Genomic DNA, 25,543 nt, shown 5'->3' on the forward strand with positions numbered 1-25,543 from the left:
TCGGGTCCACCCGACGTTGACTATCACTTGTAAGAATGCGTCTCCATTTTAGGCAGTCAAAAACAGCTCTTTGACGCTCCGTACTCCTGTCCATTCGTGTATTTTATGGAGTCAGGAGATCCGCCTTATTTCAATACCTCTTCGACCCTTAATCTCACCCTTGATGATCAGTTGCAGTAGCTTGTACTTTTCTCCTCTGAGCACATATCCCAAATAGGATACTTTCCGGTTTTTTAACATTCAAAATCAGTTCCCTATTCGCTCTAGCTCTTTGGAAAACTCTTGAAATGCTAACCATGTCCGTCCAGGGTATCGGAAGCATTCTTCTTTGAATCCACATCTCAAATGCCTCTAGCCAGTTCAGGCTACTCACTTTAAGGGAGACAAATTAATTTTAAAAACTATCTTGAGATTCCTACTCCAATTTTTTATCTATTTAGTGTTTAATATCTATTAGTCTTGAGGGAGAAACTGTTGGCATAAAAACCAATCAATAATATTTTTTCCCTTAATTTAGAGAATCAAAATTGATTACATAAGTGAATAGGTTGATTTAATGTGAATTTGAAAACAAGGTCCACATTATATTCCATTGAGTTACAAAATCTGTTATCTGCATCTTCTCCTGTTTATTTTTTGTAGGGAGTTAGGGTGGGCAAATTAAATGGCTATATTAACAATATATGTACATTCAGTAGCTTCCTAAAGCTGCGTAAATAGCGCTTTCAGCATCATTTTAACTTTTTAGCATCGTTATTGACTCGTTACATTTTCAGGCATCAACCCAAACGCTATTAGGGGAACGAGGACGGGCGTGTTTGTGGGGGTGTCTTCCAGTGAATCTGAGGAATACTGGGAAATGGATGTTGACAAAATAAATGGGTACGCTCTCACAGGGTGCTGCAGAGCTATGTTCCCAAACAGAATCTCCTACACATTCAACTTTCAAGGTAAGTTTCTATTTGCTTCATATAAGGTGTCTTGAAGATTAAAATTTTCTAACAAATATGTTTTTTAGTTTACTATCCATCATTGATTGATCCTTTAATTTGTGTAGCTATGTATTTATGAAGATATATTATAAATTTTTAAAAGGTCTTCTTCTTAGTGTAGGGCTTGTGGCCTGCTTTTAAGAGGGCTTAGCCTCTGTTATATCGATTCCCAGCTGTCAATCCATTTCTTTGGTGGTCTGCCCGGGGGTCTACCTTGGAGCTAGCCGTGCAGTGCCATGTGGGGGAGTCTGGATGGTTCCATTCTCCTCACATGCGCACACCATTGTCTCCTTCGTTGCCTTACCCACCTAATAACATCTTGGATCTCGCATATTTTTCTTATCCTGCTGTTCCTTATTCTATCGTGTAGACTCAGAAAAAGTAAAGGTATTAAAAAGCATTTAATTAGATATTTTTAGCACATAATGTGCGTCGAACATGGATCCCATGTCCATATAAATATTGCAACTATGCGTTGACGGCAGTAGTGTTGAATAAAAGTAAGGATCAGTTTTATGTGTTTTGAAAAAGCAAAGGAATATATCGCTCCCTCCTTTCAAGAACATCATAAATCAAAAATCGTCGATTTTCAGTTGTGCATGTTTTCGGAATGCCCATAAAATGTACTATATCCCAGCAAAAGAGGCATATTGTCAACATAATATTTACCCGCTACAGGGCAGAGAGTGTTGTTTTCGCATTTTGAAGAAAAGGTAATGTTTAATTATTTTTCTTAAATATAATAAATATTTTTCAAATAGAAAAAAAAAAAAAAATGGAGAAAAAACCTTCAGTTTTTACCTAAAAAGATCTGTTGCACAGTAAAAAATTCAATAAGTGGCTTGATATTTATTTTTAATATAATACATTGCATTATATTTTTAAACTTTAAAAACGTTCTTCTGAAAAATCAAGTTTTTTTATTATGACGTTCTTGAAAGAAGTGAGCGATATGTACACATATTTATGATGTTTAAATAGAAAGTAAATTTTGATTGTGAACAAAGTTATGGGTTTTCAAAATTTTGAGCTGGTTGACATTATTTTATACGCATTGAATGTGTTGAAAAAACTATTTAAAGCGATAAAATGTAATGGATATTTAAAATTTATGAAAATAATATGTTCATAATGATAAATAAAAACTGGGCAATCGGCAGTTAGTTACATATCTAATTGCATATTTTTTTCAAATTTATCAGCAAAAAATAAATTAATAATCTCTTATGTTAAAAAAATGATAGCAAGGTTCATGGTCAGTAAGAGGTGAAAAAGTGTGTTTGAAATATATGTTTATATAGCAAACAATAAATTTTGCATATCTCCTCTCTACCCACACCCATTGGAGCTAATTAGATATTGCAATAATTAAACACAGTTTTATCTTTACGAGACCTTGACTCATATCAGTTATTTATTTACTGCTTTTACACAACTGCTGTTTATGAATTGTTGAATTACATAATAAAATTATCATTTTCTTTATTCTTTCATTCCGTTTTTTTACTGTAATATATAAATTGTTTGGTAATTGTAATATTTTACAACATTTTGAGTGCGACACACTCAAAATGTTGTAATTAAATTATCTGGTCAAATTATAAGCTAAAATGATAAAAATGAAAATGATATTTTCTGGCATTTCTCATGTGTGTGATTATAATCCAGGATTCGGACCTCACATACTTATAAAAGAGTTTCTGCTCAATAAAAAGCTTCTTTTCATCTCACCAATAGATGTCTCTAGTGAAGTTCTAATGATTCAAGAACAATGTTTCAAAATTGGTTCATTTATATAGAACTTCCAAGAATTTGAGCAGTGTGGTTGTCAATAATGGGTAGAATTAGTGAATGTTACACGTGTGTAAAGTGATTACTTAAACTAGCCTATGACGGTCGTCAGCCCCGTAAATGCCCAGACTTCCATATTCTTCTTCATCTTTGATGAGATGTCAAAAAAAAAATTATAATAATATGTAATATACTAACTTATCAATATTCTTTAACAATTTATTATTATTCATTTTATCAGACACTGGAATAATTCTCACATATGTTTAAATAGACTAAGCTATATATCTACTTCCCAAATTTCTTAACCGATAGCACCACAATCAGTCATACTTCTAATGTATGAAATAAGAACTAGCATACAAAAGGAATCCACCGGCATTGCATATGTACAGGTTTCAAAAATTAATCCAATATGAATGTTCAATAATGGGCAGAATAGTGAATGTTACACAAGTGCATAAAGTGATTACGTAAGCCCTGGGATGCTCAGGGATCTTGCTTTATTAAAAAAATGATAGATGTTTCATCTCAAGTTGAGTTATTTATAATATTAATACTCTTTATTATAAAATTAAAAATAATATTATAATAACCGGAAACACTTTGCGAGACCGCTTAAGAAACACTGATATCCGGAGCATGTATAAGATGGAAGATATTGTGAGGTGGGGAGGTCAACGAAGGCAATACTGGAATGAGCATGTAAATAGAATGTCAGAAGACAGACTTCCACGTATTGCCCTTCAAGGAAACCCTGAAGGATTCAGACTTCCAAAAAGGTGGAGAGATAGCCGGAAGTCAACATCTTTAGAGCGACAGGCGGAGGCACAAACAGATCCTGAGGATCTATAAAAAGAAGAAGAATATTGTTTAAATTTGTAATTTTTTATTTTTTTTTATTGGCAAAGCACCCAAAATTGAGTGATACATGCCCATACAAATGATTTTACTTAAACATTTTTTTTAATGATTTTACTTGAGGTTACTTAAACGTTTTTGCCATACTTTTTTTAATGTTTTATGACCGCACTATTGACATTTTGGGAGTTCATTGATAAGAGGTGTAAATTTGTAATTGCAAACATTCTTCATTTCTTCCACATTCACGCATCTCCTCGTACACGTGTGCCGATTATTTCAACACTCGATCTACCATTTGTTTCTAGGCCCGAGCTACGCAGTGGATACGGCATGTTCAAGTTCAACCTACTGCCTGCACCAAGCCGTCACGGCCATCAAGTCGGGCCAGTGTGACGCTGCTGTCGTCGCTGGACTAAACCTCTGCCTCAAGCCGGCCAATTCTCTGAACTTCCACCGCCTCGGCATGGTGTCTGCGGAAGGTATCCTACTCAATAACATACTAAACACGTAATTTAAATAAGTTGCCACATTAGTGTGAATTTCTACAAACAGTGTAAGTTTTTGGCTATTATTAAACCATATCCGCTCCCAATGGATATGGAGTCCACAAACGCCGCCAGGCTTTTCTATATAATAATTATATGAATTTAAATAAATTTATGTTACACGGTAATTCACATAGACTATTGAACTTTTAATTCATTTTAATATGTTAATTTATATGGTGATTTTTTTTTCTTTATTTCAAATTCTTTTGCATTACATGACATAAATTCAAATACAAAAAAATATTTAAAAAATATAAATATGAATACAAAAAAGATCCCACAAAGGCATGGCATGTGTCTGGGTATACAATATAATTTAGTCATAGTAAAGGGTATAAGGGTATAGGTATTATAAGTAGAACTAGAATAATAGTGTTAATATAAAATACAAAGAATACTTGACTATCAGAAAGAAAAAGAAAAAAAAAATCAATAAAATTAAAAACTTAAAAACATAAAAAATATGAAAAAGTAAAAAGTTAGCAAGCAAGCATGTACTACGAGAAAAAGGAGCTTACATCTGTCTCTTCAATAAATAATCTAAGAAAAATTTTAAATCTACACAAACTTAGGTAATTAACATCTAACAAATAGTCTTTGTGGAATAAGTTGAACAGTTTTGGAGCTTGAAAAATGAGTGTCTTTGAGCGAGTCTGGATTTACAAAAAGGGATTTCTAATAAATTATTCATTCTTTGGCTAGATCTATTATTGTCTTTAAAATTAAAATCAATTTATGTTACGTGCTAATTTGCGTAGACTTTGTTCAGTATGTAATATTTGAATTTACTTTGTAGGAAAGTGCAAAGCGTTTGACGCATCGGGCAACGGGTATGTGAGGGCGGAAGCGGCCGTGGTGATATTCTTGCAGAAAGCTAAAGATGCCAAGCGCGTGTATGCGACCATCTTGAACACAAAGACAAACACAGACGGGGCCAAGGTGCAGGGGATCACCTTCCCTTCTGGCGAAATGCAAAATCAGCTCATCCGAGAGGTTTACCAGGAAGCCGGGATCAATCCTATGGACGTGGCCTATCTAGAGGCCCATGGCACAGGAACCAAGGTCATTATACTTTCTTCTTCTTTTTCCATGTTCGCTCCCTAGGTGGAGCATATGGCCAACACGAGTCGTCTCCAAGTCACTCTGTCACGCGCCATCTCCTTGGCTTCCTCCCAGGTCAGTCCGGCGTCTCGAAGTTCCGCTGAGTTCCACATTGATATGATAATTGATACTACCAATCAATTATCATATCAATGTCTTTATGCAGATTATTGTATTAAAATTAAACACTTGAATATACCACCTTAATGAGTTTTATTTATATATATGACTAGTTTCGAAAACGACAGATGTTTTCATCTTCTGGTACTACTAAACTATTTTCATCATTTTCTTCTTCATCATCATTCATCTTCTGGTACTAGTAAATTATTTTTACTACTAAATTAGTTTTAATTTGTACCAGAAGAAAAAAACATCTGTCATTTTCAAAACTTGTCGTATATGTAAATAAAACTCATTAATGTGGTATATTCAAGTGTTTAATTTTAATAAAATAATCATGTCATTCCACAAAGTTAATGCCGAATCAATAAATAATATCTTTATGCAGACGTTTGGGCAGGGTCTATCTAACAGTTAGGGAATTCACAGGGCTCCTCTATCGTCTAGTTTAAGTAATTAGTTTATACATATCATGTATAAACTGATAGGCACCGTGGCGTAGTTGGGTAGACGCTCGACTGCGAAAGATTTATTTTCAATTGGTCTGGATGTTTGTTATGTGTTTTTCACATTAACCTTTCCTATCCTTACTATCCTACCTGCACACAACCCTCTAAAAGTAAGAGGCTTTGCGGGTTATTCCTTTTTTAAAAAAAGTAATATTCACCGTTCTGCCCACGATTGGAACATCCATACTTTGTTTTTTAGACTCGTATATGACAATGAAAAACCATATTTAGGTTTCTATCTGAATTGCTATTGGAATATTTTGAATATTGAAAGCATTAACTTTGTGGATCATAGTGATATATTATTTTGAGAAATAGAAAGATTTTTTTTTTATCCACTCACTTTTTTCCATCCCATTTTGTCCATCCCAAATGTGAGTGGATAAAAAAACAAAGTCTTGACATTGGAATACTTGTTATTTTAAGCCCTCAAATATTTAGTAACCAATGTAGCATTTGATTTGACTTGTCACCAGGTGGGCGACCCGGAAGAATTGAATTCCATCTGCAATTTCTTCTGCAAAGACCGCAAAACCCCCCTCCTCATTGGGTCTGTGAAATCCAACATGGGCCACTCCGAGCCCGCGTCCGGACTCTGCTCCATCGCCAAGATCGTGCTCGCCATGGAGGCTGGAGTCATCCCCGCCAATCTCCACTACAAGGATCCCAACCCAGACATTCCCGGATTGGTGGACGGGAGGATGAAGGTAAAAACTATTTATTTTAAATAATCTCCAGTTAACCTGTTAACCGGGGAGTTCACTTTTTAATTACGCAACATACAACGGGCGCAAACTCTTTCACTAGCACATGTCAGTACATACGTCACGCCCGATAGACGTGTTTTCATATGTTTTATGTATGCTTAAAATAAATTAAAAGACTATGAAATATATATTTTTCTGGTTTATTTATATATGTAAATCACAAAGTAAAATACAAAATTACAAACAAATAGAAATGAATTCATGTTGAAAATGTACGGATGACTAATTACCTTTATTGTACGATAATATTATAGCCCGCCCATTCCAGGGCGCAACATATATTTACAGGACGTATTCATATGTCCTACCCGTACCCGATATTGTTTACGTTTGACGTATTTATACGTCCAGCCAGGTTAACAGGTTAACACATTGTTTGCGGGAAACGCTTAAAAGCATCATTTACATAATTTTAGTAGAGAGCGGAAGACGCTTATAAGCACTCTATTTGCTTACTTTTGGTAGAACGCGAGAGAAGACAAAAAAAATTACAGATTGGAATTAAGTTTGTGGTTACTTGTAATTAGTATTTGACCCTAATTAGTATGCTAATTTGAGTTGGGGTTGATGAAAAAACCACCCGACAACAGTGTGTTATCTTTACAATGTTTATTAGTACGGGAAAGTTATTTCTATCCGTTCGGTCGATTGAGGCTTAAGGACAGGAAGGGTATTTTTGCCTTCTGCGCTGGCCTCATTTCATTGTCAAAAAAGAAGGAATTATTTTTTATGTTTTTATATGAATATTGTGTATCTCTTTGTTAAGGTCTAAACTATATGTACTCAATTATCAAATCCCGTTGCCAGTGGTCCACAAGTGTAAAAAACACCTGTCCAAAATGCGTTAATATACAAAAAGAATATATTGTGGGTATACTGACAAAAAACGGCTCGAAAATATGAAATTTTGACTTTATGATGCAAAACATAAAGGTTTCAACGTTCTATAAACTGGAAAAATAAAGTAGTTTAAAATGTCATGTTTATGTGGTTTTAAAAGAAAATTCAACTTAGTTGAAAATAGTTTAATAGCGGGTATTTTATTTAGGCTAGAAGCTTTAAAGAACAGGGATTATTCTAACAGGGATTTTTGATTTGACGTTTTTTGCCAGTATACCCACTATATATATACTATTTATTTCCTGTTTTTTTGTTTTAAAGTTATGAAATAAAAGCGTTTTGATTTCCAGGTCGTAGATAAGCACACCCCCTGGAATGGCGGCATCGTGGGTATGAATTCGTTTGGATTCGGAGGAGCCAACGCCCACATCATCCTCCAGTCGAACCCAAAGACCAAACCCTCGCTGAACCCCAAGCACGCCATCCCTAGGCTGATCGCCGTGTCGGGCAGGACGGAGGCGGCCGTCGAGCATTTGCTAGACTCGGTGGAGAAGGCGCCCGTGGACCCTGAGTTCTACGGGCTGTTGGCCGAGATACACAAGACCAATATCTTGGGACATCCGTACCGAGGGTACACTATTCTCGGGGAGACAAACGTCAAGGAAGTGGTGGTGAGTAAATTTCAATATCTGAAAGATAATACATCCTTAATCATACACTCTTAACACATTGTTTGCGGGAAACGCTTAAAAGCGTCTTTCACATTTTGTTGGTAGAGAGCGGGAGACGCTTATAAGCATTCTCTTTGCTTACTTTTGGCAGAGCGAGCGTGAGAGATGCCATGAAATTTTGTTCAAATCGAAATTGAGTTTGCGGTTAGTTGTAGTTAGTGTACTGAGGGTCGGGTGGTAGAGTGAGCAAATAAAAGGCTTATAAGTTTCTCCAGCTCCCTATCAAAAGTATATAAAGACGTTTTTAAGCGTTTCCCACAAATAATGAATAAATATTATTTTTTGACATCTCATCAAAGATGAAGAAAGAAGAATATGGAAGTCTGGGCATTTACGGGGCTGACGACCGTCATCGGCTGGTTTAAGTGATCACTTTACACACGTGTAACATTCACCAATTCTACCCATTATTGACAACCACACTACTCAAATTCTTGGAAGTTCTTTATATATGAACCAATTTAGAAACCTTGTTCTTGAATCACTAGAACTTCACTAGAGACATCTATTGGTGAGATGTAAAGAAACTTTTTACTAAGCAGAAACTCTTATATTAGTATGTGAGGTCCAAATCCTGGATTATAATCACACACATGAGAAACGCCAGAAAATACCATTTTCATTTTTATTATTTAAGCTTATAATTTGACCAGATAATTTATTTACAACATTTTGAGTGATCCAGATTTTGTGAACAAGTATTTGGACACATTAAATATGTTGTAATGAATAAATAATTAACAATGCGATATTGAAATAATGTTTTTAATTCACTTTTTTTTTTAAATGATTCAAATAGAAAAGCTTTGAATACAAAAATATTCAAAACTTTGAAAATAAAAAAATCACACATATGGAGCGACAATTATACAAGTAGATATTTGAGACTCAGCCTTATGATATTTGCAGCCTGTCGGCAACGAGAAGAGACCCGTTTGGTTCCTTTTCTCCGGGATGGGCTCCCAGTGGCCGGGGATGGCCCGCGAGATGATGAAGATCCCGGTCTTCCGGCAGACCATCGAGCGCTGCGCGGCCACGCTCAAGCCGCACGACATCGACCTAGTCGACATCATCACCAACGGCACGGAGGCCTCCTTCGAGAGCGTGGTCAACTCCTTCATTTCTATAGCGGCCATCCAGGTGGCGCTTGTGGACCTCCTGTCCTATCTGGACATCGAGCCCGATGGCATTGTGGGACACTCTGTAGGAGAAGTCGGTGAGCTCATTTTTTATTCGCTCTTAGTACCAAGTCTTAAATTTTGAATGAAATCCAAAAATAAATTGAAGCACAACTTTTTTAAACGTAAAATAAATATCCCCTTTTTGCGACTATATTTACTTCGTGAGTCTTAAAAGTCTTGAATAATGCTAAAAACTTGAACTGACCTTTTTTGTACTAGTGCAAAAAACGAAATAACCCTTTTTATTAAAATTTGTTTTAGAACCATATATATTTTTTATTACAATACAATATATTTAACCTTTCCCTTACGGTGCTAAAAGCTTCCGCGTGTAACGATGATATGTATTTTGTACATCACATGAAAATGTGATTTAAAAAAAATGTGAATCTTCCTAACTGTTATATGCCTTTATTGACCATAGTTGAGGTTGAAATGTATCAATTTTGTAATGTTAGCTATCAACAAGATATCAAATAACTGAAAACGAGAAAAAAATACATCGCAAGTAACCGCAATAGCTAACGAAGCGATACGACCTGCCTACTACTGGTGCTGCTAAACATGCTACAACATGCGCGTATACGCAAAGCAACGTTTGTGTATGGGTGATTTTATCCCCGATATTTTCACAAATTATTTATTTCCGTCGCTGCCAATGAATAACTTTACATTGTAATACTTTTATGTAATACGTAATTATATTACAGAGGAATACAAAAATTGTGAGCCCGTATCTATTATATTTTATATTGATATTCTCATTTTTAAAGTCAAGTTGTAGTAAATACATATCATCCAATTAAAATCGGCTTTCACTATTGGTTTTTGACAAATGGGTCCAGAGAAAAGGGTATTTACGAGAGAATAAGACGATTTTAACTAGATGAGGGAAGGGTACATAGGATGGAGACGGGCTTATCTGGTTTTTTTTTACCGTTAACTCTATACAAGTATGTATAGAGTTTACGGTACAAGGTAAAATATGAATACAAAATGTGAATACGCGATATTCAGAAAATAACTTTGTTTCAACATAGTTCATATTCTAATATAACTTAATTATAATGTCTATGAAGGTTAAAACAACAATTTGAATATGTCCAAATACTTGTTCACAAATTTGGGCTCACAATTTGGACACACACATTATAATGTGATATAACGTTATTAGTATATGACCCTACTTCAAATTAGGGTCGGGATAATGAAAAAACCACCTGACAACAATGTGATAAACTTTAGCATAACACATCGCTCACTCCTTTCAAGAACGTCATAAATCCAAAAACTTGATTTTTCAGGAGAACGTTTTTAAAATTTAAAAATATAATACAATGAATTAAAAATAAATATCAAGCCACTTATTGAACTTTTTACTGTGCAACAGATCTTTTTAGGTGAAACCTGAAGGTTTTTTCTCCATTTGAAAAATATTTAGTATATTTAAAAAAATTATTAAACAATACCCTTTTTTCAAAATTCAAAAACAACGCTTTCTGCCTTGTAGCGGGTAAATATTAAGTTAAAATACTATACCTCTTTTACTGGGATATAGTACATTTTCTGGGCATTCCGAAAACATGCACAACTGAAAATTGACGATTTTTTATTTATGACGTTCTTGAAAGGAGTGAGCAACATATTATATGTACAAGGTTAATCAAATAATAGGGTACAATCTCTTGTATGAGGTTGCCTCAGGTATGTATAGACGTATTGACTTGATGTTTCTGTTTAGGTTGTGCGTACGCAGACCGCACATTCACTGCGGAGCAGGCGGTGCTGGCGGCATACTGGCGAGGATGCAGCATCCAGCAGAGCAACGTCCCCCCGGGACTCATGGCCGCCGTGGGGCTCTCCTGGGAGCAGTGCAAGCAGCGTTGCCCGCCCGGCGTAGTACCTGCTTGCCACAATAGCAGCGACAGTGTCACCGTAAGTCTAACAAGATAACCAGTATAAGTTATGACATTGTTATATTGGGAGTATGATTCGGATTTTAAAATTTTATTATATTGTTTTAACCCTTGCTGGTCCAATGTCGAATCTCATTCGACATCAATTTTTTTTTCTGTCATGAGTGTGATTTAGATTTTAAAATTTTATTATACTGTTTTAACCCTTACTGGTCCAATGTTGAATTTCATTCATCATCAATTTTTTTCAAGTCCCGTGCTTAAAAACTTCTTATATACTATTCTATATTATGTTAAAACATTGTTTGAGGGCAGTTTTTTTATAGTTTTATAGTTTTTTAATAGTTTTTAGTTATTTTAAAAATGACCATATTTTGTTTTAACTTTCTTAAATGCTTTTTTACTATATGTTTTTAAAAAAAAATAGGAATAACCCGCAAAGCCTCTACTTTTAGAGGGTTGCCTGCAGGTTGGATTGTAGGGATAGTAAGGGAAGGTAAACATGAAATATGCATCACAAATACTCTAGACTAATTGATAATAAATCTTTCTTCAAATTTTTTTGCACTTGGCGGGAATCGAGCCCGCGTCGCTAGTTTCGCAGTCAAGCTTCTACCCAACTACGCCACGGCGCCTGTTGATGATCAATTTAATGTTAAATTAATGGTTTTCATACAGATTTCGGGTCCTCCTGAAGAGATGAAAGCTTTTCTGAAGCAGTTGCAAAGCGAAGATATATTCAATAAGGAAGTGAAGAGTTCCGGGGTAGCATTCCACTCCCAATATATCGCGGAGGCTGCTCCGATGCTCAGGAATAATTTAGATAAAGTTATCCCGAACCCTAAACCGAGGAGTTCCAAGTGGATCAGCTCTTCCATTCCCGAGGACAAGTGGGATACACCCATCGGTAAATATACAAAAAAATATGCATAATAATATTAGTAGTCATCGGATCTGACTATCATAAATATGAACAATTTATTACTATTTATTCAGACACTAGATTTTTCTCCCTACGGATGAAATATCAATGTTATAGGTGTCTCTACTTGAGATGAATCATGTACAGTTTTTGTTTATTAATGTTTGTTTATTATTATTATTTTATGATAGTAAGCTTTATTTACTTTATAAATTTTCTAATTGATGGCGCCACTATTAGCTATACTTCCAAATCTGTTGATAAACCCCACATGTGAAAGGAATCCGAGACCATTGCATATATACAAGTTTAAAAAATTAATGCAATATGGGTTTTCGATAATGGGCAGAATGGTGAATGTTACATAAGTGTATAAAATGATCACTTAAGCCAGTCAAGTCGTGAGATGCTCAGACCTCCATTTTATTTAAAATAAAACGAATGGTTGATGTTTCATATCAAGTTAGGACATCTATAATATCATTATTATAACTTTTTTACTGTTTGGTTAAAATTATTTTTAATGTTTCTAGCTCAGTTGAGTTCTGCCGCGTACCATGTCAACAATCTCCTTTCGCCAGTGCTATTCCAAGAAGCTTTGAAGCATATTCCGGAGAATGCTATTGTGATTGAAATAGCCCCTCATTGCTTATTGCAAGCCATTCTCAAGAGATCTCTGTCGTCCGAATGCACCAACGTAGGACTAATGAAGAGAGGACATGATGACAACTTGATGTTCTGCTTAGCAAATATTGGAAAGTGAGTTGAGAATCTAAAAGAAAAGATTATTTATTTATTTAAACTTCATGTACAGAAAAGAAATATGTACATTTACGGGCTTATTGCTAAAAAGCTATATCTTCCAACCAACCAAAAACAGACTAGTGATATTGGTCAAAATGTTTGATACCATAAATAGCTGTTTGCAATCAAAGGGTAGATAGTACTTGAACATTAAAAAAAACATAAATTACAAGTTGATGATAATGAGAAAGGCAAAGAAAAAAGGGAGTTGAGGAAAGGAGAATAAAAAACTAAGGGAGGAGGTTTGATGGACAGTTAGGATTGTAATAATAATAATTTAATTATTATAAAAGTTCTATAACACTTGTGAAATTCATTAATTCACTAACCCATTGTTTATGGCATGCACATATTTGTGCATTTAGGTTACCTTCAACTTCATATATGAAAACACATCTTGAATGTCTAATTTTATGTAATTTTTGCTTTTCTGTGTAGCAGATAGGTGTCACTATAATACAAAAATTATATCGATTCTTTTTTGAGCCAAAATATGGCTAAAAGTCACCATTCTTTCGATGCGATCTAATATCGCCGCGCCAAATTATATTTCTTTGACAAAATTCACTGGAACCAATGTGTTAATATGCGATACTTACCACATTTTAAAAGGGCTTGGCGATACTAGTAGACTGACATCTATTGGATGGTTTTTCCACAAACTGTCAACTGGTATCGATATTAATAACAATTACAGAAATAAATTCTAAAAAATACTGTGGATTTTATAAACACCTAATAAAAAAGACTTTTATCAAAAAAGTCTTCAGAAATTTTAGCATGCATATAAGAAAAGATTTAGCACTAAAACGGTTAATAACTCCCTAAACTCCCTTTTTCCTTTGCCTTCCTTATTAAATCATCAATTTGTTATTTATGTTTTTTTTTATGTTCAAGTACTATCTACTCTCTGATTGCAAACAGCTATATAAGGTATCAAAGGTTTGACCAACATCACTAGTCTGTTTTTGCTTGGTTGAAAGATATTACTTTTTAGCAATAAGCCCGCCAATGTACTTTTTTTCTGTAGGTACATAAAGTTTGAATTAATAATAATTTGTTTGATGTCCATTTCAGATTGTATTCTGCCGGAGCTCAGCCCAACATTTCTAAACTGTACAATCCAATTTCGTACCCGGTGAGCCGAGGCACGCCGACCATTGCTTCCCTCGTCAAATGGGATCATGGACAGGAATGGGATGTCGCTAAATTTGCCGAAAAAGGTAACATTGTCATTTGCACTTTCTAACTTTGTCAGATCTCGCATGCCAAAATTGGACTACAGATTATATGAACATTTCCATTTTGATTACAGCTTCAAGATCTGGAGAAACCATCATAGAGTTTGATCTCAGCAAACCAGAAGATAGTTATATTGCCGGACACACCATTGATGGACGTATTTTGTTCCCAGCTACGGGTTATTTGGTAATTTTTCCAGTTTTCTTCAATGATAACGTTTGGTACTATTTCTCCTAATGATAAAAATCGCATAGTAATTATTGAAATTATGTCTTATCTACCATCGATAAGTGCATACTAATTTGAAATAAAAAATAAAAAAACTAAACTCGCTCCCTAAATCTATGTATGATTCTAAGTAGGTACTAATTTTTAAAAAATTGCCTAGTAATTATTAAAATCATAGCTTACGTATCACCACTCATTCAAATAAAAACTAAAATCGTTCTCTAAATCTATGTATGATTCCAAGTTGGTTTTAAGTTTTTTTTATTCACCTAACAATTATCAAAATCATGGCTCATGTACTACAAATATATTAACTTGTGTGATGTTAAAATAATTAAAAATCTTTCTCACTTTTGTTTTAATGTCCATGTGTATATCGCATTTATTAAATTTTTTTCAAATTTACAGACCCTCGTGTGGAAAACATTGGCAAAGTTGCGCAACCGAAACTTCTACGAAATGCCCGTCGTTTTTGAGAATGTCCAGTTCCTCAGAGCCACTATTATGCCCAAAGAAGGTTCCATCAAATTCTTGATAAACATATTCGACGGCACCGGTGACTTCGAACTTTGCGAATCCGGGACTTTGGCCGTTTCCGGAAGGATCTACGTTCCCGAAGATGTGACCCGGGAGACGCTTGATCTCACTCCCCCTCCGCTCAAAATCACTTCCGGAGATATTCTGCCACTGCAAGCTGGAGATATTTATAAGGACTTGAGGTAGGTTTCATCTCATTATTTTTTTTTTATGTTATCCTAATTCACAACATTTTGAGTGTGTCCAAATACTTGTTCACAAAATCTGGATTATCTCCAATTATAGGAGTTATTTTCATATTATTTTTTGATATCTCATCAACGATGAAGAAGAATATGGAAGTCTGGGCATTTACGGGGCTTACGACCGTCATAGGCTGGTTTGAGTTTGAGTTTACTCAAACCAGCCTATGACGGTCGTAAGCCCCGTAAATGCCCAGACTTCCATATTCTTCTTCATCTTTGATGAGATATCAAAAAATAATATTATCCTAATTCATTATCTAATTATTGTAATATTTTGCAGGCTCAGGGGCTATGATTATTCTGGGATTTTCCGCGGAATCCAGACATCCGACAACTACGGAATCACCGGCACGTTGAATTGGGAAAAAAATTGGGTCTCGTACATCGATACTATGCTGCAGTTTGGTATCATCGGAACACCGACGAGGGAACTTTATTTACCGACACGCCTCCAGAAGGCCATAATAGATCCGGTCAAACATTTGCAACTTATCGAAGACCTTACCGAAGGAACGACCTTGCCCATTCAATCGTATAAAAACATCAACGTTGTCAAGTCGGGCGGAATAGAACTTAGAGGCGTCAAGACTAGCCTGGCTCCGCGCAGGCAACAAGCTCAATCCCCTCCCAAACTTGAAAAATATATCTTCGTACCGTACAACAATCCGAAGGAATTATCTAAGCATGACGCTCTCACTGCAAGTTTACAGTTGGTCATTGAAAATACAAGCGTGTTCAAGATGAAAGTGCTGGAAGTGGTGATCGATCGACCGGTGGAAGCTCTCTTGAGTCCTCTCGCTATGGAGATTTTAGAGTCAGAGCCGATGCTTCGTACAGATATTACTGTCGCCACTTGTCAGCCAGTGTCGCTATTCACGCCCACACTTGAACCGCTCACCATAAATACATCTAATAAGGACGTCAGAACAATGGTACCCGAACAAAATTGTCATTTGGCTATCGGTGTCGATGTACTCAGCCGTCACGGCAGCATCGTACTAAAGAACTTGATGGATTCGCTGATTCCAGGTGGAATGATTCTGTTAGAAGAAATTCACGGTTTTCTCAACCACGCAGACAGTCTTAAACTGTTGGACGATCTCAATTTAGATTTGATCTCTTCCCAGCTCAGCCAGAACAATACATATTTGCTATTACGTAAAACCATCCCGATTCCGACAAACTTACTTACAGTAAAGGTAACAGAGAAGAATTTCACATGGGTAGAAGAAGTGAAAACTGCGTTGAAAGCGAGCGAAACCAACAACACCAAAGTGTTCCTCACTTGCGAGGATGAACCCACGAATGGCGTAGTCGGAATGGTAAATTGCTTGAAGCAGGAGTCAGGCGGAAATAACTTACGACTTTATTTCATCCAAGACTCGAAGGAAAGTTTCAAGTTAAATTCAAACTTTTACAAACTTCAGTTGAAGAAAGATTTAGTAATTAACATGTTCAAAGATGGATCCTGGGGATCATACAGACATCTCAAATTGGACAACTCTCAGGATGTTGCCACATTGCAGGTAAATTAAATATTTTGACATCTGGCAAACAAATGGACGTTCAAAGCTATCTGCGCACTAAATAAATCATTAAATTTTTTTGATTTTAGGTCGAACATGCGTACATCAACACCATGGCCCGTGGCGACTTGGCCAGTTTGCGCTGGATCGAGGGTCCGCTGACATACTTCCGGGAAGAAAAGCTGCAGCCGAATGAACAACTTTGCCACGTGTACTACGCTCCTCTTAACTTCAGAGACATCATGTTGGCCACTGGAAAGCTGCCTCCAGATGCTTTACCCGGAGATTTAGCTGGACAGGTATATGAAGTATTTTTATTTGAGAGATATTTAAGAGATTTGCCATTCATTAAATTTACAGTTCAATACACACAGTGTCGGAGTAGATTACTTATTTTATTATAAAATTACAGGACTGCATCTTGGGTCTGGAGTTCTCCGGACGGGACATGACCGGTCAGAGAGTGATGGGCATTGTTGCCGCCCGCGGCCTTGCAACTACTCTATTGGCCGATAAGCAGTTCATGTGGAAGGTTCCTGACAAGTGGACACTCGAAGAAGCTTCCACCATACCTGTCGTTTATGCCACGGTAATTATACTCGCACCGCATAAATTATTCTCACTATATGTTACTTTATCAGTGTTTCATATATAGATCGTAAATTTGGTTACAGGCTTACTATGCACTGCTGGTGCGTGGTAGAATGCAGAGCGGTGAATCTGTTTTGATTCACGCGGGAACAGGAGGTGTTGGACTAGCAGCTATATCAATAGCCCTACATATGGGTGTGACTGTTTACACGACTGTCGGAACCAAGGAGAAGAGAGAGTTCCTCAAGAAAACTTTCCCACAGGTAAATACTCGCATCTGTTTTATATAGCTCTTTTGTCTCAATCCTGTGGATTGGTCTGCAGATAAGTCGCAAAGATATTCGCAATGTGGCCGTCCTCGTTTGTTCCCTCGATCGTTCCCTCTATTATCAGATGCAGTTATATATGTAGTTACTGCAAAGGTATCTGGATAATTTTCTTATAAATCTGGCAACCCAATATTTTATGCCCAACGGGGAGCAATGGGGAGTAATCATGTAAAGTCGCTCTCATAAATAAGTCCCTATTACAGTTTTTTCATATTTTCATTTACAGTTGACAGATAACAACATAGGAAACTCGCGTGACACCAGTTTTGAGCAACTTGTCATGAACCAAACTCAAGGACGCGGAGTGGATCTGGTCCTCAACTCTCTGGCTGAAGAGAAGCTGCAGGCTTCGATCCGGTGCATCGCTATGGGAGGACGCTTCCTGGAAATCGGCAAATTCGATCTGTCAAACAACAGTCCACTGGTAGGGGAAAATAATACCTGTATTATTCCAATATCTTGCAAATTATGGCATCCATAAAGAAGCATTTTTAGATTTAAGGTAACTATTCAGTAGCTCCGAAGCTTCTAATTTTGATAGGGTTCTAACTCATTGAATTGTCTTGATAAATTGTCTAGAGGACACTCTATAATTTTGGAATGCTTATTTATATGCGATTGTTGATTGGTTCAGCTTAATTAAGTATCTTTATCATTGTCCACGCGTAAAATACATTGCATTATGCACCAAAGTTCATTAAGGACATTAGTTACAACTGATTATACGCATCGCACTTTTTACTCATGTGTTTGCTTATATTATATTATCATATCTTACTAACCTTTTACCCGTACTACATACGGGCAAAAAGAGGGCCTCTGGATTTGCCCATACCTAGTATCCCCATATCATAGGACCCCAGAGAAAAAATAGCCCAAACTAATTTTAACAAAGTTATGGGAGTAACAGCAGATTATAATGGAGTTACGGGCTATAAATACTTCATGGAAAACCTTTGCGTATCTGAGATCAGTTTTAAAAGTAGTCAAAAATTCTCTTAGTTAAAATGTTCAAAAAAAATATTTAATTTGGAATATATTGTTATTTCATGCCTTGCAATAATGCATTATTTTTTGGCAACACCGTTGGGTTGTCGCGCTGGCGTAAGCAGTACGGAGGCGTTTCGATCAATAGCTATAAAAGCTGACAAACAGCTATAATTTCATTATAAGAAATAAAAAAAAAGTAATAACTCATTTTTTACCAAATAAAATCTTCATTAAAACTCATCAGTCAAACGGTTAAAAGTTATATCATCAATTTTACTATCTTTAGGGCATGAGCGTATTCTTGAAGAACACGACCTTCCACGGGATTTTGCTGGACGCATTATTCAGCATGGACAGTCCGGTCAAACGGGAAGTGGTGAACCTCGTCTCTCAAGGGATAGAAAGTGGTGCCGTTCGCCCGCTGCCCTCCACCGTGTACAGTGAGCAGCAGATCGAGCAGGCCTTCAGGTACATGGCCACCGGAAAGCACATCGGCAAGGTCGTCTTGAAGATCCGCCCGGAGGAGCCCACCAAGCAGATCAAACCCGCCACCAAACTGGTCACCGCCATTCCAAAAACTTACATGCACTCGGACAAGTGCTACATTCTAGCTGGTAAATATGTCAATTGTTTTATTATTATTTCATTAACTATTGCTTAAAGCTTTTCGATTAAATGATATAAAAAAAGGGCAATAAAAATATCATTTTATTAAAACATTGTTTGCCGGAAATGCTTAAAAGCATCTTTTACATACTGTTGGTAGAGAGCGGGAGACGCTTATAAATGTTCTATTTGCTTACTTTTGGTATACAAAAATTTATATCAAATTATGGCTACTTCCTAGAGACTCGTAAACGTTAATCATATCAACTAGTTTTCAAATGCTAAATTCTCTTTTAATATATGTGAATTAATTGATTTTACACTACCTTGATTCATTAGACTTGCTCACATGTTTCATGCCCAACAATAAAATAAATCCGCATTAAAACACTTTATTTTATTTTTCATTGAATTGTTTGATTAAACTCATTTGATTAAACTCAATTAAACTCACTCATTTGTAGATAAATTGGGCATGTTCTTTTATTTTGTCAGATAGTTAGGATGCCAATTTTACAAAATCAAACTTCAAAGTCAAATCACGCAATCGTTGTCATGTAGAATGCTAAAGTATCTTTTTACAAAGTTCTAATTAAGCTCTATTTTCAGGTGGTATGGGTGGATTTGGTTTGGAATTGGCACACTGGCTAGTAACTCGTGGTGCCACCAAAATAGTGTTGACTTCTCGTAGTGGTCTGAGAACCGGATACCAGTCTCTCTGTGTTAGAAGGTATGTTCATTTGTATTTTCATTTGAATACAGAATTATTATAAAAGTATTTTTTATAAACATGTATTACAAACTATTTAAAAATTATATATATTTATTACTTTTATTTGTAAATTATCACATCAAAATATACCAAATAAATACTCTCATTGTAAAAACTCACCATATGAACCACATGTTCAGAAATTTTGTCACATTTATATTGAAGTCTTACTTTTTTCTCAAGTTACTCATCCTATATTAAAATAATTTTAAAAAAAACTTTTCATAAAACATAGCTCAAACTGCTCTGTAAAATAAAGAAATGACATTAAAGTTTTTCAAATCTTTCTCAAAACTGACATTTAAGCTTATCAAGTCTTTCTCAAAACTGACATAATGTCGCCATCTTGATTTTTCTCTGTCGCACACTGTTTTATCGGCGGAACACTTTTGAAATTTAAAAATTAATGGAATACATTTCTTTACATCTCCCCTTATTAATAGTTGCTTTAATGTGGTTGGCTTTCAGGTGGCGCGAGTCAGGTGTGAAAGTATTGGTTTCAACAGCTGATATCGGAACGCTAGCAGGAGCCGAACGACTCCTTAAAGAAGCCAACCAACTCGGTCCAGTAGGAGGGATCTTCAATTTGGCTGTAGTTTTGAGAGACGCATTCATGGAAAATCAATGCGAATCAGATTTCAAGACGGTCTGCAAGCCAAAAGTTAACGGTAATAAATTATATCCTCAGTAATCTTTTAAGTCTTAATCTATCGTAACATTTTTTACTTGATTTCATTATTTCTATATGGTCTTTTGCAGGTACAAAGAATTTGGATATCGCTTCTCGTCAGCTGTGCCCGACTTTGGACTATTTTGTGGCTTTCTCCAGTGTGTCTTCCGGGAGGGGAAATGCCGGACAAGCCAATTACGGATTGGCCAATTCCGCTATGGAAAGAATCTGCGAACAGCGACAGACAGCTGGATTGCCAGGTTTGTTTGATTCTATGGTTTATTGTGTTTTAAACACTCACCAACTTTCACAAAATATCATAGAATGCTTTTAACCTTATGCTATATTGGATGACTAGCTATTATTCCATCGTTTAGATGGTCTTCCTGGGGGTCTTTTACCTCTTATGCATTCATACTTGTGTAATAATAATACCACTCTAGGCGATCTTTACGATAAAGATTCTGTAAGAAAGAAAATACAAAAATAATATTGTGGGTATACTGGCAAAAAACATTAACTCGAAAATGTGAAATTTTGATTTAATGATGCATATTAAAAAGTTTTCAATTTTCAATAAACTGGCAAAATACATTAAGTAGTTTGAAATGTCATTATTTTAAAAGTAAATTCAGCTTTTAGTTTTATAATAGCGGGTGTTTTATTCAGGCTAAAAGCTTTAAATAACAGGGATTATTCAAACAGAGATTTTAGAGTTAATGTTTTTTGCCATTATACTCACGATATGTTCCATGCTTTTTTAACTGGCATTGATATTTTCACTGAAAAAGTATCAATATAATTCACCTTTCATCTATCAGGAATGAAATAAATTGACTATTATTATTTCTAGGGCTCGCAATCCAGTGGGGAGCCATCGGCGATGTGGGCCTCATCCTGGAGACGATGGGAGATAATGAGACGGTGGTGCTGGGCACCCTGCCCCAGCGCATGTCCTCGTGCCTGCAGACCATGTCCACGCTGCTGCACATGCCGCACCCCGTGCTGGCCTCCATGGTCCTGGCCGACAAGCACAAGACCAAGTCCTCGCTCGGCCAGCAGGACCTTGTGCAAGCCGTGGCCAACATTCTGGGTAACTTGATTCTTCACAAATTAAATGTATAGACATTTCACCCCATACAAAAATTCCTTGCCATGCACTTAAATTATCAATGTGTGGTATTGCCATTGCTATTATATGTATTTAACTATTAACCGAGCCGGATCTAACAGAGGAATTGAGATCCTCCATATATAAATCTTAATTTGATAACTTTAGTATTGTAAGAACTACTTACTCCATTTTTTGTAATCTTAAAAAAAATCTTTTATTATTTTTACAATTTTAAAATCGGTAAATGTTTTAAGATATTATTTTTGATAAAAAGCAAAAACAGTCCGCGAGATCTACGTACTTATTTATCAGTATGTTAATTTTTTGTCCGCTATCGACATGTTATTTATTTTGCTCTAATAAATGTGGTATCCATAAGGAGAGAGTGAGACAAATGGACTAGTTAGCTTTCGTTTGATCCAATTTCCTGCCTTTCGCTTATCGGATCAGCGCGTTCAGTCGGCGCTTGGTGGAGCGTTGGAGTGGACATGACATCTATGACTGGTACTTGCTGTGAGCTGCGTATTACCATTTCCATACAAATATGGACTGGGGTCTTTTGGTATCCCCCTTCAGATCACATCTAATTCTTGGATGATCATTACGGAAAAGGTTAATAATTATACATGTGCGGTAAAATTAGGATCTATATAAGTAAATAAAGAAAAAACTAACTGGAGAGCCATCAATGCAATATTTTATATGGCAACATCCATGAGCAATAGGTGTAAAAATATATATATATATTTTTTTTTTACCAAAGTCAATGTCTTATTAATGGAGTTGAATCTCCTATATCTCCAAATTTCAAATTCCACACGCTCATATGTTGTTATTAACTTGTATTTGCATGTTTTCAACAGGTATCAAGGATGTGAAAAAAGTACCCGGCGCAACTAATCTGGCTGATCTCGGAATGGATTCTCTCATGGGAGCCGAAATTAAACAAACTCTCGAGAGGAATTATGATTTGGTACTGGGCGTTCAAGAAATAAGGAATCTCACATTCAACAAATTACAGGAATTAGGAGGTGATGTCATATTATTCATTTTAGCAAGACCTTTTTAATTTTGTTATAATCTATTTACTTGAATGTACTTTTTGGTTTTGTGAATCTTTTTAACAAGATTGTAAAAATATTTCAGGCGGTGGAGACGCCTCTGCCGAAGTACAAACAGAAAAGGCAGAAACAAACGGAACGAGCGAGAATAATGTTCAAGTACAATTTAGCACTACTAATGGAGAATTAATGCCCAAACAAGTACTTGTTAAATTACCTTCCAATGATTCTATAAATCCTAAAGCTTCTCCAATATTTTTGGTAAGTAAAAACCCTTTTATGAATGTTCTTTATCATTTGTTTAAAATAAATTTATGCCGCAAATTATATGATATGCTATAATTATATGATACATTCCAGATCCATCCTATCGAAGGCGTAGTGGACTTGCTTCAAACCATTGCTAAAGAAATTTTAAGACCTGTTTACGGTCTGCAGTGCACAAAAGACGTTCCGCTGGATTCTATGACCCACTTAGGAGAATTCTACATTAAGCAAATCAAATCTGTTCAACCAAAGGGACCCTACAATCTCGCTGGCTACTCATTCGGCGCTGGAGTTGCGTTCGAAATGGCTATTTTACTAGAAAAGGTATGAATTCTTTATTTTCAACTAATCCATATGTTCTAAGGTATTATTTATTGTTTTTAGGTATCATTTATCAACTGTAAAAATTATTGATATTTTTCTAATCTTTATTACCACTTTAAACAATAAAAACATTTGTTTATGAGTCTTCACAGTTGTCGTGTTTCTATTTTAAACATAGAAATATAATAATATTGATAAGTTAATACTTATTACATATTAATTTATTCAGTTACAGTAGATTATCCTGATTGATCAAAATAATATTTTTTAATTGTCACATTGTATCGCATATTATTTTGATCTTTGCTTTATGCTTTATCTTCTAGTATACAAAATATGAGTCATCATTTGCAACATTCACAGTATTCACAATTTAGGAGCCTCAAAAAGAACTGCTGGCTATTTATATTAATAAACAATCAATTATTATGGCAGAAATTAATAATTGATTGTTTCAATAAACCAAAACTATTTAAGCTATTATAATATAACACTCTCCTTACCATCCATTGTTTACTTTGTGTAATACATACTACTTTTTTAAACACTTATTTATGACTATCGGTTTCAGAAAATCATTCCATCAGGAGAGTGTTTTATTACCAAATTTATTTGTGGTAACAAAGTTATCAATGCTTTTAATATACAAAATATATTATAATATAATCTAATAAAATGATAAATTTTGTCAATTATGATTTTCTTAATTATCTGGTCTACCTTCATCCTCAATTTGTATCGATAATGAGGTTCTGCTGTATTCAAACTTTACATAATTAGATATGGTAAAGACTTGCAGATGTAGTTCGCAAGTGTTGGCAGTGTTCAAAGGAGTAATTATCACTTTTTTCCAGGCTGGTGAAAAGGTGGAGCTTATTTTGATTGACGGATCACCATCCTATGTAGCTACACACACGGGCAAGGCCAAGAGAGTGAACGCAACTCAAGCTTCTAACGAATCTGACGCCCTCAGCTACTTTGCCATGTTGTTCAAAGATGTCGATCAAGCCAAGGTATAGTACCTACTTTATGAAAGTATTTCTAGAAGAAATAAATTAAATGTATCTTCAATTATATAAAATTCTTTTTTCAGTATTAGCAAGTACAGTTAACTATTGAATCCCTCATTATATTTAAAGAGAAAAAATATCTTCATCTAACCCTTATCCGCACCCAATGGTGCACAGGGCACTGCATCATATAGATGCAGTGTCATCTTGATCATCAATAGCATGAATGCAATGTTAATGGCCCACGTGTTTCTTATACATACCTGTCTAAGGTATAATTTTAAATAAATATGTGAGTCAAAATCAGATATATTTATTTTGACCTCCCTGGGAATCGAACCTGGGACCTCTAGTATGGTAGTTTGACGCGTTTATGACTACACTATGGAGATACAATTTAATAAATATGTAATAATTTCCGAATACATTAAAAACTTTTAGCACCCAACAATTTCATTAAAAAAAATCATCATGCCCAGTTCTTGTTCTGGCCTACGAAGAATAGAGAATATGCTGCTGACTATATATAAAAAATACCCAGGTTCAAATCCTGAAGCGAACTGTCTGTCCAGTGATATCGTTACACATGTTTTATTTTTAATATCTCAAGTATTTCCGTAAAATGTTTTATTGTTTGTTATTTCCCAAATATAATTTTTTTGTAAAAAAAAAACTATACTTTTTTCTAGCTCTCTTCGGAAATGCTTTCAATGAAGTCCTGGGAACAAAGGCTCCTGTACATCACCGACCTGCTGAAGTCGGTGACTCCTTATCCGACGGCCCAGTTGGCCGAGGCAGCTAAATCCTTCTACTACAAGCTGCTCCTTGCAGACTCGTACAAACCATCCTCCACATTCGGGGGTCAAGTGACATTACTATCGGCCAAAGATAATTTCGTCTCTCTTGGAAACGACTATGGCCTGACACCCGTAAGTTATCTGT

At 35.6% G+C, this 25,543-nt stretch overlaps 1 protein-coding gene across 2 annotated transcripts in view; it reads left to right on the top strand.

Moving 5' to 3' along the window:
* LOC148314040 (fatty acid synthase-like) overlaps nt 1-25,543 on the top strand; it is a 48,721-nt gene that overhangs the window by 22,195 nt on the left and 983 nt on the right. For both annotated transcript variants that reach the window (XM_088256636.1, XM_088256706.1), the window contains exons 4-30: nt 777-950; nt 3,953-4,126; nt 4,992-5,257; nt 6,405-6,635; nt 7,886-8,206; nt 9,176-9,482; nt 11,189-11,382; nt 12,042-12,270; nt 12,819-13,044; nt 14,167-14,312; nt 14,405-14,517; nt 14,968-15,278; nt 15,622-16,867; nt 16,957-17,166; nt 17,280-17,456; nt 17,542-17,721; nt 18,014-18,211; nt 19,064-19,391; nt 19,993-20,113; nt 20,624-20,823; nt 20,915-21,085; nt 21,679-21,918; nt 22,803-22,970; nt 23,086-23,261; nt 23,361-23,591; nt 24,446-24,604; nt 25,291-25,530. In XM_088256636.1, coding sequence (XP_088112762.1) covers nt 777-950; nt 3,953-4,126; nt 4,992-5,257; nt 6,405-6,635; nt 7,886-8,206; nt 9,176-9,482; nt 11,189-11,382; nt 12,042-12,270; nt 12,819-13,044; nt 14,167-14,312; nt 14,405-14,517; nt 14,968-15,278; nt 15,622-16,867; nt 16,957-17,166; nt 17,280-17,456; nt 17,542-17,721; nt 18,014-18,211; nt 19,064-19,391; nt 19,993-20,113; nt 20,624-20,823; nt 20,915-21,085; nt 21,679-21,918; nt 22,803-22,970; nt 23,086-23,261; nt 23,361-23,591; nt 24,446-24,604; nt 25,291-25,530 — 6,737 coding nt within the window. The remainder of the gene's footprint in view (nt 1-776; nt 951-3,952; nt 4,127-4,991; nt 5,258-6,404; nt 6,636-7,885; nt 8,207-9,175; nt 9,483-11,188; nt 11,383-12,041; nt 12,271-12,818; nt 13,045-14,166; nt 14,313-14,404; nt 14,518-14,967; nt 15,279-15,621; nt 16,868-16,956; nt 17,167-17,279; nt 17,457-17,541; nt 17,722-18,013; nt 18,212-19,063; nt 19,392-19,992; nt 20,114-20,623; nt 20,824-20,914; nt 21,086-21,678; nt 21,919-22,802; nt 22,971-23,085; nt 23,262-23,360; nt 23,592-24,445; nt 24,605-25,290; nt 25,531-25,543) is intronic.

This window comes from Brachycentrus maculatus, unplaced genomic scaffold (assembly GCF_059751285.1).
Source record: "Brachycentrus maculatus isolate JH-2025_06_01 unplaced genomic scaffold, ASM5975128v1 h1tg000002l, whole genome shotgun sequence".
NCBI lineage: Eukaryota > Metazoa > Arthropoda > Insecta > Trichoptera > Brachycentridae > Brachycentrus > Brachycentrus maculatus.